The 13708-nt window shown below is 36.9% G+C and overlaps 1 protein-coding gene across 1 annotated transcript; it reads right to left on the reverse strand.

The window, feature by feature from the left end:
- Positions 1-9585: 9585 nt before the first annotated feature.
- LOC139117760 (uncharacterized) lies at positions 9586-13441 on the reverse strand. The gene is made up of 3 exons (XM_070681022.1): positions 13306-13441; positions 10455-11158; positions 9586-9884 (listed from the first exon to the last, which is right to left on the reverse strand). Exon 2 carries the CDS (start codon positions 11116-11118, stop codon positions 10495-10497), a length of 624 nt encoding a protein of 207 aa, XP_070537123.1. The 5' UTR covers positions 11119-11158; positions 13306-13441; the 3' UTR covers positions 9586-9884; positions 10455-10494.
- Between the last annotated feature and the right edge of the window lie 267 nt (positions 13442-13708).

Below are 13708 nucleotides of genomic sequence, written 5' to 3' on the forward strand. Positions count from 1 at the left end.
ACCATGGATGAAAAACATTACATCCATGGTCCGACGATGGCTAACTTGCCTCGGCAGCGGTACAGACCGAGACAATGATTGACACGTTCTCGTGACCGAATCCGTATGTCTGGTTGGTGGAGATACCATTTGATGTAGCAATTTTCAGCTTGATTGGATTTATGAATGAACACTATTGGAAAAAATTTCGAGACTGGAGCGGGAAAGTGACGCTTTCTCGCAATTGGTGAGAATCACCGCTAAAATTCAAAAATTCTTACCAGTGAGCTGTGAGAAATGCACTCCTTGGTGAGAAAATAGATTCTCACCGGTAGGAATGGAAATTCTCACCAAGCACTGTGAGAATGGTATTTTTTACGGTGAGAATCTGCCAGACTCATCATTCATTGGTGAGAATCAGCCAGACTTGTTGTTCACTGGTCTGAATCGATCTGGTTAATCCTCACCAGTGAGCAACGAGTCTGGCTGATTCTCACCATCAAAATTACTTTTCTCACAGTGCTTGGTGAGAAAATAGATTCTCACCGGTGAGAAGCTGTTATCTCACAAAGGAGTGCATTTCTCACTGCTCACCGGTGGGAATTCAAAAATTCTCACAGGTAGCAGTGAGAATGACAAGAGATTCTCGCCAATTGCGAGAAAGCGTCATTTTCTATCTCCAGTCTCGCAATTTTTCCCGATAGTGGAAAGTATCTCCTGGGTGACGGGCCGCTTTACTCTTTAAGTGAAAGTAATCCGCGTAAGTAAAACACAAATCGCGACGAAATTCATGCAATTTGTTAGATAATTTTGATCCATCTACCTCAAAAGAAACATAAGAAGATTGTTCATGTGATAAATATATAATCCAATGGTATTTTTGAAAAATACCATAGGAATATATATAAGTATTCATAGGCTACCCTCGGTATTCAGCCATAACTACGCTCGCTATACAACACGATTGGAACTAATTTGGGATAATTGAATAGTGAAGTACTGTTGATTTAATCTACAAATGTTATCTCATCTGCTTTTCTTTTTATATTACGCACTTGTTTTTTGAGTAATTTGCAATATTGCAACATTCAGCTATATGGCACCTAATAGTTTTGAGAAATTTGCAAAATATGAAAATCCAATTATCCCAAACTAGTTCCAATCCTACGTGTTCTACTCAGCCAGTATTCTTAGATTATTCAGCAAGTATTCATAGACTACGCTCATTTCTTCTCAGCAAGACTTCGTGGGCTACGCTTGCTGCTCTACAACCCTGTAAAAGTCTACGTTTGCTACCCTACAACTGTTCGTGAGCTACACTTACGCCCCTGGGGTGCTACGTGTTCATGAGTAAAGCTTGCAGCTTTGTCACTCTTAATTCGTTACATGCGAAACTACTGTAGTTTCAGCTCTTTTTTTGTGTATTTTGAAAACATTCAGTGACATCAATCATGTTGACAGGCGACAGATCAATGTCAGCTTGAGTCTGATGACTTGTTCAGTCGTGTGGGCAAGTCCGGATCGATCCATTAAAATCTTGGGTTACCGATGAAATAGCGCCCCCTGTGGTGTTTTGAAGAAATTCATGCTTACTGCTTAATTTTTATGTGCCTTGTAATTGACTCTCTATATTACCACAGAACAATGGAGCCATGACAACAGTCTTCATTTCGATTCAAGAAGCTGGAGTAAACAATGCTCTGTGCATATATGGCCAGGTTTCAAATACAAGCTCAACCCAACCAAACATCAATGCAGATATCGAAACTCAAAGGTCTACACTGGTGATTACTGGTCAGATACCAAATCGAAGACAAGTCATTTTACATATTATGGTTTATCCAATCAAAGGGTAGTATCTACACAGACATATCTAAGCTATATAATTATTCGTTGTTAATGTTAAAATAAAAACTGTTCAACTGAGTATTCTTAGAAAAAATTGCAAAAGTCAACACATTTAGCACTAATTTTACTGAGTACCCGTAAAAAATCGACCACCTTATTGCCAAAAATGATATGACCAAGCAAATGGATAAGTAATATAATTCAATTTCAATCGATATAAATCTGAACAATGTAAATGCATGAAAGTCGAGTGAGGAACATTTAAGTTGTTCGCTTGAGATATTTTTATTTCTTTCCCTGCAGCAAGATAATTTATTCGTTCGTTCTTACTCGCATAGATGAAAAGAATTCACCATTTCGGTCCCGACATTTATCAAGTTTTGGTGATTGCAAAGAGAATACGTGTTGGTCATAGATTTTAATAGCAAACGGATGTCACATTTTCTTCAGTCACGGAAGTGTAGTGGTTATTGGATGATGTAAGTTAAAAACAGTGTCTCATTCAGTAATAAAGATTAATGTAAAACTAGAGCAATTAGTTTCTGAAGTCAGCAATCTCATGAAAAAGTAATTATACATTTGAGTCTGTAAACCTATGGATTTTCGTCGCAGAGTAAATTTCCGTATCAGAGGACGCGGAGCCCAATAACATGTCACGCCGAGTACGATAACTTTAGGTGTCATTGGACACCATGTGACCTTTGACCTCATATCAGATTCCCGTCAGTACAAGGACGTTTTCAGAATTAAAAAAAAATTACATCTAACGATTGAATGATACGCAGTGAATAGTGTTGAGTGAAAAACCTATGAATTTATATAAAATTATGCTGCTGAACTATAATTTCTAGCACGTGTACTGCACTGCGCCGGTTTAATTTTCGTTCTGTACGCTTATATAGTCATCGGAACTGCGCTCAAAGGTCGTATGGGACCCATACGAGCCATGGCAACAATGTATCCAAGGCACAATGGTGATTGATGGCAGTTAAAACATGTCTGTCATACTCTATCATCGTATAATTTAAATGTTGCAGCTATGATGATGAGGTGCATCCTGATATCGTGCACGAAACATATTGTTTGTAAACAAGAAACTTGCACAGGCGCAGTTCCGACGACTATGCGCTTTCCCAGTCTTCTCTCGCGATGGCGCAACTGGATGTACGACAGGATATTCACAAAACGCTATAATTCCGATCTTTTCGACGAAATTGACTACAATAGGAGTATGATAATAAGGTTATTCAAAACCTATTGGGGTTTATGTTTGAGTAAATCGTAGGTTTCGGTATTATCCGAAACGCTACTCATCTCTGGACAATACGTTCTCGGTACAATGTATTAAGACATAATCCCAGTATTTGTGAATAACTTCATATTGAATTGTTGAAAGATGCGTGAACAAAAGAAGAAATATTTTGTATGGGCTGGCAGTAGATCGAACTTCACTGAGTGGAGTAAATGGAAAAAAATGATCTAGACACAAATATTTGATATGCATACCTTCGAATATACTGTGCCTACCTTCGAATATACTCCAAGTTGTAGTGTAAATGGATTTGCGCCCTCTACGACCCCTGCAGGAACCCTGAACCGATAACAGTTGCTTCATTAGCCTCTAAGACTTTCATATTATGATATTATATTGTAAATCCTCGACTTTAAGTGACCTTTTGGCGTCCACAGGTTAGTCACAACTCGGCCAATTTCACAACAATATGAAGCTGTGTAATGTAGAAAAGCACAAATTCACTGATAAACTGATAAGTTGATCTGCGAAACACAAGAAGACAACCTGCGTTGAGAAAACAAATGTCGGAAGAATTATTCATTTAGTTAATTTACAATAATTATTTCAAAATCTATTCTTAATTTCAGTGACATGACCCGATTTATCAGTTATAGGTGCTACGTGCCTATCTCAGTGAATATACCAATGTTCGTCGTCTTATTTTAAGAATCATTTCTGACAGGTTGTCAAATTTGTCAGGGTTATCTTACTTATCCAGGTGACAATTTTGTCTCGAACAGTTTAATCAATCCATCGCTGTGTATCACTAAAACACTTTAATCGACTCATATCGCCATATGCGTCTTTTGCAATACACAAACCTCGCCTTCAAAATACTGCAGACTAATTTGGACATTAATACAGTATCAACCGTTTGAACTAGTTGGATGTGTTGATGTTTTTAGTTGAAATGATGCCATGTTGACCTCAGGGAAACCAGGAGTGTTTAAAAGGACAGCTTACTGCAAGTGAATCAGTACTGACGCATACTTCCAAAGAATTGCATTTCCATCTACAATTTATCCTGACATTTGCATGTGTATGGGGTCGCCGTCAATGCGTGCATAAGGTTGTTGAAAGCAGTATAATACGCCTCGAAAGCGAAAGACTTACGCTTTCTCTTAATCTTTCCTCAGGGAATATTTCAACCATTGTTTTTCAAACATCAAGAATAAAAATCGGGAGTCATCGTGCAAATTTTGATACTTGTGAAACAATTTACCCAAGATTTATAGTTACCGATATTTGAAACTCAAAATGGCCGCCATCCTTACATTAACTCTATGGAGAGAAAAAAAAAGAAATTTGAAAGACTAAGACGGTGAAAATTTTTCTATCACCAAGAGCTTTCAATAAGTCCGCATAATCGGTGGATCAGAAAAGAATGGTAGAAGTTTGAGAGTGCCATTATCTGTCCCCGAGGCGCATTCTACCTAAAGTGAAAATTTGTGTTTGGGCTATGTAGATCTGGCAGTGATTTCTTGAAATGACTATCACAACTCAAATTACTGGTCCAACATTGTACTATACAGGTCTATCTGTGAGCTCTTGAATATTACAACTCAACTTATTGGTCCAATAACTGATATTTTACATAAATGATAGATAAAGATTGGCCATCTATACATAAGAAAAATCAACAACAACCCTCAGAATACTACGGAATAAAAGTCAATTTAAAAAATGACCCTTGAGTATTTTTCCTAAAGGACATTATTCCATTTCCGCATACAGTAATTCTCTGTAATGGTGTATTTCTCATGGCGTCTGTTTTAGAAATAAGAATAGTACTTAAACAAGCAAAAGGAGATCTATTTTAATTACTTTGGCGTAGTGAGTCGTATTGCTGTTTGATTGGGTGGTTAATGGTTTGGCGTGTACATCACAGACTTTCTAAGTCCGAATACGCCAATAAGTGCAATATTTTGCTTATACGGATTAGAAATATCCTAGATTTTTTCAATTTACCAGTGCACTACTGAACAGTCTTTTTCCATTCTAAATTCTATTGTACTTATGATACAATGTATTAATTCATACAATATTTAATTAGAATTAGAACGTAATTTATTTTCATTTGCTTTTGAGAACAACAAAAGTTTTACCAACATGATTAAATCAAATAATATTCCTAAATCAGTGTGATCCGTCTCACTGCAAATTTACCCTAGATTAGTGTGATCTCTTACACTACACATTTTCCCGTAAAGTTACAAAATGTCCCGATCTCAAAACATGCTACAAATTTAATTTGACTCGCACTCTCAACAATGCCGTCGATCATCCACACTTACTTCAATGGTACTATATTTTAATGTAACAGTCGACTTTACACGGCAAAGACAGTTTATCACAGCCAGCTACTAAATTGATAACTCTGTTAGCAGCTTATACTGACACTTAAGTAACCATGGTTACTAGTTACTGCCATGCACAAAACACTGGCATCAGTAACATGTCATGGTTCATGACTTAATATAGATGACGCTGGAAAAGACCGGACTATAGACAATAGGTATGCATCTAATCTCTATAGGATTCTTTTAATACTAAAATACCCCCAATAGCAATCGTTCCCACAATGTGCATTTCTATTTAATGTCATTTAAAGAAAATTCTTTGTTTGCCGTCCTTGGATTTTTAAAAAACCTACCAGCCAGCCAGGGAAAAATACAACCACAGACAAAAAACACAAATGTATTAACATAAGCTCAATTTTTATTTTGTTTCCTTTGGAAAAATAATATTTTTATTTGTAGTAGTGTTAACATTGTGTTTATTTTCTAAATTTTCTCAGAAAAACCTACCAGCACGCAGACGGCAAACAAAGGATTTATTTGAAGCCCCTAAATGCATTAACATACTGAGGGAATGACAAAGACGGATTTGACAATGTGGCCTTGATTCGAATCGATTATTTTTTATAAACGCACAAATTTATCGCTTTTGTCCTAAATTTGTTCAACAGATAATTTGATTAAGGCCAAAAAACATGAATTTTGCTGTTCGGATAACATGGTTTTTAAAAGTAGGGTAGGTTGTTCGGCAGGAATTTTTTTCCAAAATGTTTTTATTATTAAATATGCATTTTTCAGGGGTTCAGAGCGGTCAAACAATGGCCACAACATTTCCAGAAAAATGTGTCATACACAGAGAAGGAAAAAAACATGAAAAACATCCTCGTTCAAGCAAAAATCAAATGCCAAGTAACAAACGAGTGATTTTACGGGGTTTTTTTCTTTACTTCCGTGTTTAAGTTTAGGGTCGGTAGGTAAAAAATAGGGTAGGTCGGGTAATAGGATAAGCACAATTTTTTTGTTTGGCCTAAAATAAAACATCATTGTATTTGTTCGAAGCAGTGAAATCGTCACTAATATTATAAAAATATCAATAAAATTATTATAAATCCGTGTACTGCGCGTTGAGCAAGCAAGTCAGTACCTCGTCGTAGAGGGCGTACTGAAAAATCTCTCTCTACACGCATAAATCCTCCCATTGGAATAACTCACGAGCCTCGTTGCAATACGAAAAAATGTCCTGCCTATGTTGGCATACAAGCCCACGAATGCTACACGTACATATGCACACACGCCTGCCGAGTAAATGTAGCCATAAGTAATGTCAATTCAACACTGTATCGAGTGATTATCATGAGACCCATTCATCTGGTCGATGAAAATTAGTAACCTCCCGACAGACATTTTTTGAGGATTAGTAAGTACTCTATCACAGGGATGTCTTCCATAGTAGTTAATCGCACTCGTAGGTGCGCTGTTACAGTTGTAATCACCACACTTATGGTCAGGAACTTGTAAACATCACGAGGCCGAAACAGCTCACCTACGAGGTGCGATTAACGACTTATACCACGAAAAACAGTCCAATCTTCTCTAAATTTGAAAATTACTCAATAAATCGTCCATTTTTGATTTGAATACCCACAATGGAATGGAGTGACCTATTGTACGTCGAAAGGTTCACAGAGGTCATTATGCACCTGCCATGCGAGTTTGGGAGAATGACCTATCCCAGACAAGTAGGACAAGGGCTCTGGTCAACTTCAAATCTCCATTTGAATAAGGGCTACAGAGTGGTATGATGCACCTGTGTAGAAGCAAACTGTTTTAGTCTGATTGGTTAAATAAAATGGCGTGCCTTACTCTGTCGTTTTGGCTATTGGCTAGGAGAAGGAATTCTATCTGTAGATGCATGTGATTGCCTCGTAAATGCATCAGGCTTTCAATGCCATTTTCGTGTTTTTGACTGGTCAAGATGGATCTTGTCAACTTGTCTGATCTGATGACCCTAGAGACTTCCTTAGAGGTCCATGGAAGGCCATGTAAAAACAACCAAAGTGGATTTTACACGCACAAACTGCCCTATAAGAGCAGCCGCTACTACGGAGTGCATCAATACTTATAAAAAGTACATTGCGATGATACCACCGACAGGACCGTACTATCGACGGGGTAATCAAGTTCTCCTGCCAGAAAGTAGGCGTCTTTACGTTAAGCAAATGTGCGAGATGGCTTGGATAGAAGGCTATCACACTGGGCATTCTGGCAAGGTAATTTATTCTTTTACTAAGATATTTATACAATCATAAAACGAATTCTGTAAAGTTATAAAATTAATTCATTGATCAAAATATTTTGTTGTGTGTACGGCAATATCACAGAATTTCTTTCCTCTACTCCACAAACGTATTAAATAAAAGGCTGTACTTATTTCCGTGCTATTTATGACATATTTTTTGTGTTTGATAATTTCAGGTGAATGTGGCAACATCTTTGTACTATCAGGGATTCGATGAGCAGCTTATCAAAGAACAAACAGGTCACAGATCAGATAACGGTTTACGCGCCTCAAATGTTTGTCGATTTCACTACAAAAGCACGTGTCGAATACATCTACCATTTCCATCTAGTGTTAAATCAGAGGAAGCTGTAAGTAAACCAGTTTCTTAAGTTGCTACGAAACAACATAACAAAACAGACAGGATTGGTCCAACCCAAGAAGACGCCGATCTAAAGATAGACAGATCTCCATCAACAAATCATGTTGCTTATATTATGCATGGTTCAAAGAAAGTTAAATTTGATTTATAAAATGTGATGTTATAACATAACAGTTGAAAAATTGTCTTTATTGTGTTATTGAATGTGTGTGAATGTTTTAGGCATCTCGAATGGACCTATTGTTCTCATGCAAATTAGTAATCGTCCATACTTTTTTCATATTTAAATTAGTAATCACTACACTTTTATTGATATGATTATGATTTTCTTTCATTAAAGTGTGGTGATTACTTATTTACATATGAATAAAAGTGTGACTGATTACTAATTTGTATAAGAACAATAGGTGGTAGTCGTGATTTCAGGGATAAATGGATGGCAAGAACAATAGGTCACATGACCTGGAGTGGTATAAGGAACAAAAGCTGACTTTTATCTGGTCTTGATTACGGACTCATCCAGAATTTGCATTAAAAATACTTCCAGAGAAATGTGACCAGGTACAATCATACTGTAACTACACTCTTTGATTATAGATAAACCATTCTTTTAGCATATTCAATAGATCATGGTCTTTGGTAAGGTGCCAGTCAGCTACCAATCGAAATTTAGGGTAAAACAGGAATTACTCAGCTGTTCTTCCCACGGAATCATATCAGTTTATCAGGTAACGGAATCCTCCGTGTAACTGAAAGTTTCGTGTTTAATATTGAAGACTCTGATATATAAACGTTTGAACGTTAGGTCCTGTATGACAGCGATATTGAATAAACAAGAATCAATAATAAATGGTGGATATAAACCTTTGAACTTATTGTATTATAAGAATTAAGAATCACCTGTCTGTCGGATAACGAATAGCGATATTTATGTAAATGTGACAGCTTGAAAATATGCTAACAAGTCGTATTGGTTGGCAAAGGCGCTTTCAAACGTGTAAGCTTGTGAAGCGCTCGACTCTTCAAAAATTGCTTTATTTCACAGATAATTCTACGAGACTCAGTTCCAAAGTGACAGAGACAGTTACACTAACGATTGGTGTCAATGTAGACACCTGGAGGAGCAGAAATACCGTAATAAACCAACCGTTGTAAGTCTTAATATTATGAGATGAGAAAAAAAAACATTTCATTTTAATCACTTCTATTGTCGGAGATAAAACCTTTATTTTGTTCCGATGTACCTGCGCACAGTCATGCTTTATAATGCACGGGTTTTCTTTACCATACCATTATCTATGATTATCAAGGTTACCGGGAACTAACTTCGAGATGCGAGTTTATAAGTCTCTAGCTATGTTCTCACTACTCGCTAGGTTAATGATTGTTTACGTGAACAAACCTGCCTGTATCCACTAATCCTCACTTTTGTCACTATGACCTATGACCTCAGAGTCAAGGTACCTTATCTATAAATAAATGAAAACCTCTACGACATTTTTCTTATGGGGTTTCTTGTGTACTTTATTGTTGGACAAGCCAATTTTTATTTATTTACAACTTTTATGCAATATACAAGCTGAATTTGCAGTAAATGTATCCAACTTGTTTGTCTGTGAAATTTTTGTTACACGCGATAGAAACTAAAGTTCTTCATCTTTATCATTTCAGCATGTACAGATCCCGTTTCCGCCCTGTAGTAAAACATGAGGTTGAACGGACTTTATGTAACACATTCACCAGCGATATTAAATCTTGACCCTTCGAAGTCAGAATATTAATCTCGCATCAAGTGATTCATCTTTCCTGTATATAAGAGAAAACAAAACAGTTTGGTCACTGGGATTTGCCAACAACACTTACGGACACAGATTAATTGAAAATGCTGAAGGACTATAGTTGGGAAAATTTACAAAAAAGCTTTAAGAGTAAGGACTGTTTATTAGCTTTATCTGCACAGAAATCGATGATGTTGATTAAGATTCCCAAAGAAAGCAAAATATCAACACCATGCAAAAGGTCGGTGAAAGCAAGAACTGAGACCTCGATTTTGGGACTGTAGCACTAAACTTTAGCATCAATCACGTATCATATGGGAAGGGGAACGACGGTGGAGTCGACATGGTTAGCGCCCTCAACGACAAACATAACAGTTTGACCGATATCTTCGTTTCCTCCTTCATGCTCCAGTCAGAATAGAATTTAATTCGAGGAAGCAATAAAATCGATAATCAGAAATAATAGAAATCACGTCAGGTTATTTCACAGGAGAATCTTTCCAAAATGAAACAAATTTACAGCCTCACTTGCACAGACTGTAAGCCCAAAAGGGAAAGTCACTTCAACCAAATAAGCTTAATTTCTCGGTTTACTTACTGAATGATTATCCCATAGTTTCATATATCCTGCAAAATCGTTAGCTTCTTGCCTTCCCCTTCAACTCACGCCATCTCTCGATGAAATCTCGCAGTGATGAACTGTTCTCAAGATCTTCTGATGTAAGTTCTTGAATGACGTCACCACGCTTGTTTCCAAATCCACGTTTGTTTCCAAATCCACGTTTGTTTCCAAATCCACGTTTGCCTTCTTCCTCTAAATCTTCTAAAACGTCAAATCGTTTATTACCAAATCCACGTTTTTCTTCTAACCAGTCTGTCTCAATCTCGAAACGTTTGTTACCAAATCCTCGTTTATCCCCGGTTTCCATGGTAACGCCAAACCTTTTGTTTCCGAATCCTCGCTTGTCATTCCAGTCTCTTTTATTCCCAAATCCTCGCTTGTTGATTTCTTCATTTGCAAGTTCTTCTTCTCCAATCCTGCTACCGATTAAATCGTTTTCACCAAATTTTCGATTTATCCCTTCGACTCCTTTCTCATCTAGAAGAAGTGAGGTGAGGCCGTCGTTTGGTAACTCGGTGAGTTTGAGATCACCCTGTATGTGAATATTTGATTGGCTACCCTGCTGTGCGATGGTTTCAGCTTTCAGTTGAACCAATGAGAGTAACAGCCATAGAAAATGAAAATTGGCCAAAGAAGCCATTCCAGTCCAGGTACCACAGAGCTAACCTTTTATCGCAAATCTGCAAAAATGGATAGAATGACCTGCTTTTAGTATCCGGTGCTCTCCTTTCGGCTTTACACTGAATAGTATACAAAGTACGATAAGTACATAAAGGCAAGAGAATCTCTTAATTGCAATTTTGAAGCTGGTATAAAGTTGACCGTGTCGATACTTTCACTTACACTCAAATAAACGTATCATCGCAGCCACAACTAGCTTAACATTTACCCGTAATTTGCCAAGGATGAAATATTATTAGAAGGGGATACAAAAGTCTCAATAGTTACTGTAGATTGTTAATGTGTCAACATTTTGATGGTTTGTACTGGTTTTCACTTTTAACTCAAAAGGAAAAAAATACTGACAAAGTGACTTATGACGGAAAAAAGATTTCCGTTATAATAGCTTCATGTTTAAAAAGCAACGTTTATCATTGAAATGAAATTGTTATGGAGGAATGTGGAGATTTCTATTTGATCATCATAGGTGGCCTTGTCCTTGAGAGACTAATGTGCAATCAAATGATAGTGGTGCTTGTGTTACAGCGAATCGCTCAAAGGGGAAATTGATAAATTAATATTGACGATTACAACTGGGATAGCTATACGTGTCCTGTGTACAAACACCCTGAAGACATAGCTACGTGTCCTGTGTACAAACAACCTAAAAGACATAGCTACGTGTCCTGTCAGTCCTGTGTACAAACAACCTGAAAGACAGACTAGATGAACGACAGCTAAATTGCTGTGTATGAGTGAATTTGTAAATTAAAGTATTCAGTCGACTAGAAAGTTTTCCGGACTACAAACCAATGTTATACGAAGTCATAACGCTTAAACACAACTGGACGAGCGACATGATTGGTGTGTGAACAGATGACTAATCAAGGAATAGATAATCGGATAGATTAGCGACATAGGTTGAGTTGATATGCGGAAAATCAAAATCGTCTACCTTAAGTGGGCTAACTAGAAATATCGTTGTGTAAACGAGGTTGACCGGTTGATAGCGACCAGATCACAAGTATTGTAGCAACTATTTATTGGCTTGGTATGCTGACAGTTAGCCTGAACTGATGTAAAGTGAAAGTAATGTTTAACAAAATGGCACTGATGGCTATAAAATGACGTATTTTAACCCTGGTAGACACACTTTGTCTGATGTGAGATAACATAAGAAAAACATTTTCAAATCGAGAGGACAGTAGAGAGCTTTCATAGTAACAAAGTTCCATCAATACGCATAACGTCTTTGGCACGTACTAATCAGACATTGTGTACGTGTAGGCAGAAGTTTTGAACAGCGAGCGACAATCATCATTGCCTTTGATTGGTTTTTCTTCATAGTTGCTTCTTCTGACTTTAGGTGTTAAATCTCTGATTGTAATTTTGTAGAATAGCCAGAGTTATTGATATCCGAATATTTCGTAAAGTACGCAAGAGTGTCAGAGCAAAGTTTTCCGGTATGAAGACGATTTCGTACTCTTAGAGGCACATAAGCTGTAACTTTTTAGGAGTTTTTAAACTTTTTTTCGTTCTGTATGTCAACTGCAAGTTCTTGATCTACTCCATAGAACATTATTAGAAAACGTGTAAAATGCCATGGAATTTCAATTGTGATTAAAACCCATTTGTTAACAATAACAGTGCAGCATTTGCATGTTCGGGCTGAGTTGACAAGCTGAAAACTGAGTATCTTAATATGCCATGGAGAGTAAAACAAGAAACTGTTGTCACATTTAAAACAAAAACATTTTATACAAAATCATTAAAAGTTACAGCACCAACTGCTGCCCCTTTAAGCCTGGCTTTTAGCGGTCTTCGCGACAAAGACATATCTATCAATTTCGTGAATACAAAATGTAAAATATAAGAGCAACTTGCGGCAGGGATCATATATATATATATAAAGTTATATATATAAAGTTATATATATATATATATATATATATATATATATATATATATATATATATATATATATATTTTATAAAAAATGAATTTCGCATTTTCACATGATATTAGTATGTTGGATCGAAACGCAAAACAAAACCGTAAAAGCTAACGTCATTAAGAATACACGTACACGTCACTACCATTCCACCAGACATATCGCTAATTTCGCCTAACTAAACCTCTCCTGTGATATACATCGATAGAAACTCACCTTCCAGTACAGTCTGATTAAACTTGAAGATTTGAAGACGGTGAAGACGGGGTACAGACTCCTCCTCTGAGGAACAAAGTAACTGCAAAGCTGGATAGCTGGCGTTTTATAGTGCTAATGATTGATGCATGTAATCCTATCTTATGCCTCGTCGTTCTGTCTTTATGTAAATTGAATTTGCGTTCCATGAATGTCGGAACTAATCCCCGGGGACAAATTTGCAGGCGTGTTAACAGATTACCATGAATGCAAGTAAAATTGCGTGATTCAATTACACAGGTTAGCCATTGAAAACAGGTTGGCCATATTCACGCTATGTAGAACCCGTCAATGAATAGAAATGCTCACAAATCATCTTCTAATCCACTACAACTTCCTCTATGGCAGAAGATGTTTTGTCTCC

Source organism: Ptychodera flava, chromosome 18 (assembly GCF_041260155.1).
Source record: "Ptychodera flava strain L36383 chromosome 18, AS_Pfla_20210202, whole genome shotgun sequence".
NCBI lineage: Eukaryota > Metazoa > Hemichordata > Enteropneusta > Ptychoderidae > Ptychodera > Ptychodera flava.

Excerpts from the sequence above, each read along its gene's own strand:
- LOC139117760 (XM_070681022.1), bottom strand. The coding sequence starts at position 11,118 with ATGGCTTCTTTGGCCAATTTTCATTTTCTATGGCTGTTACTCTCATTG.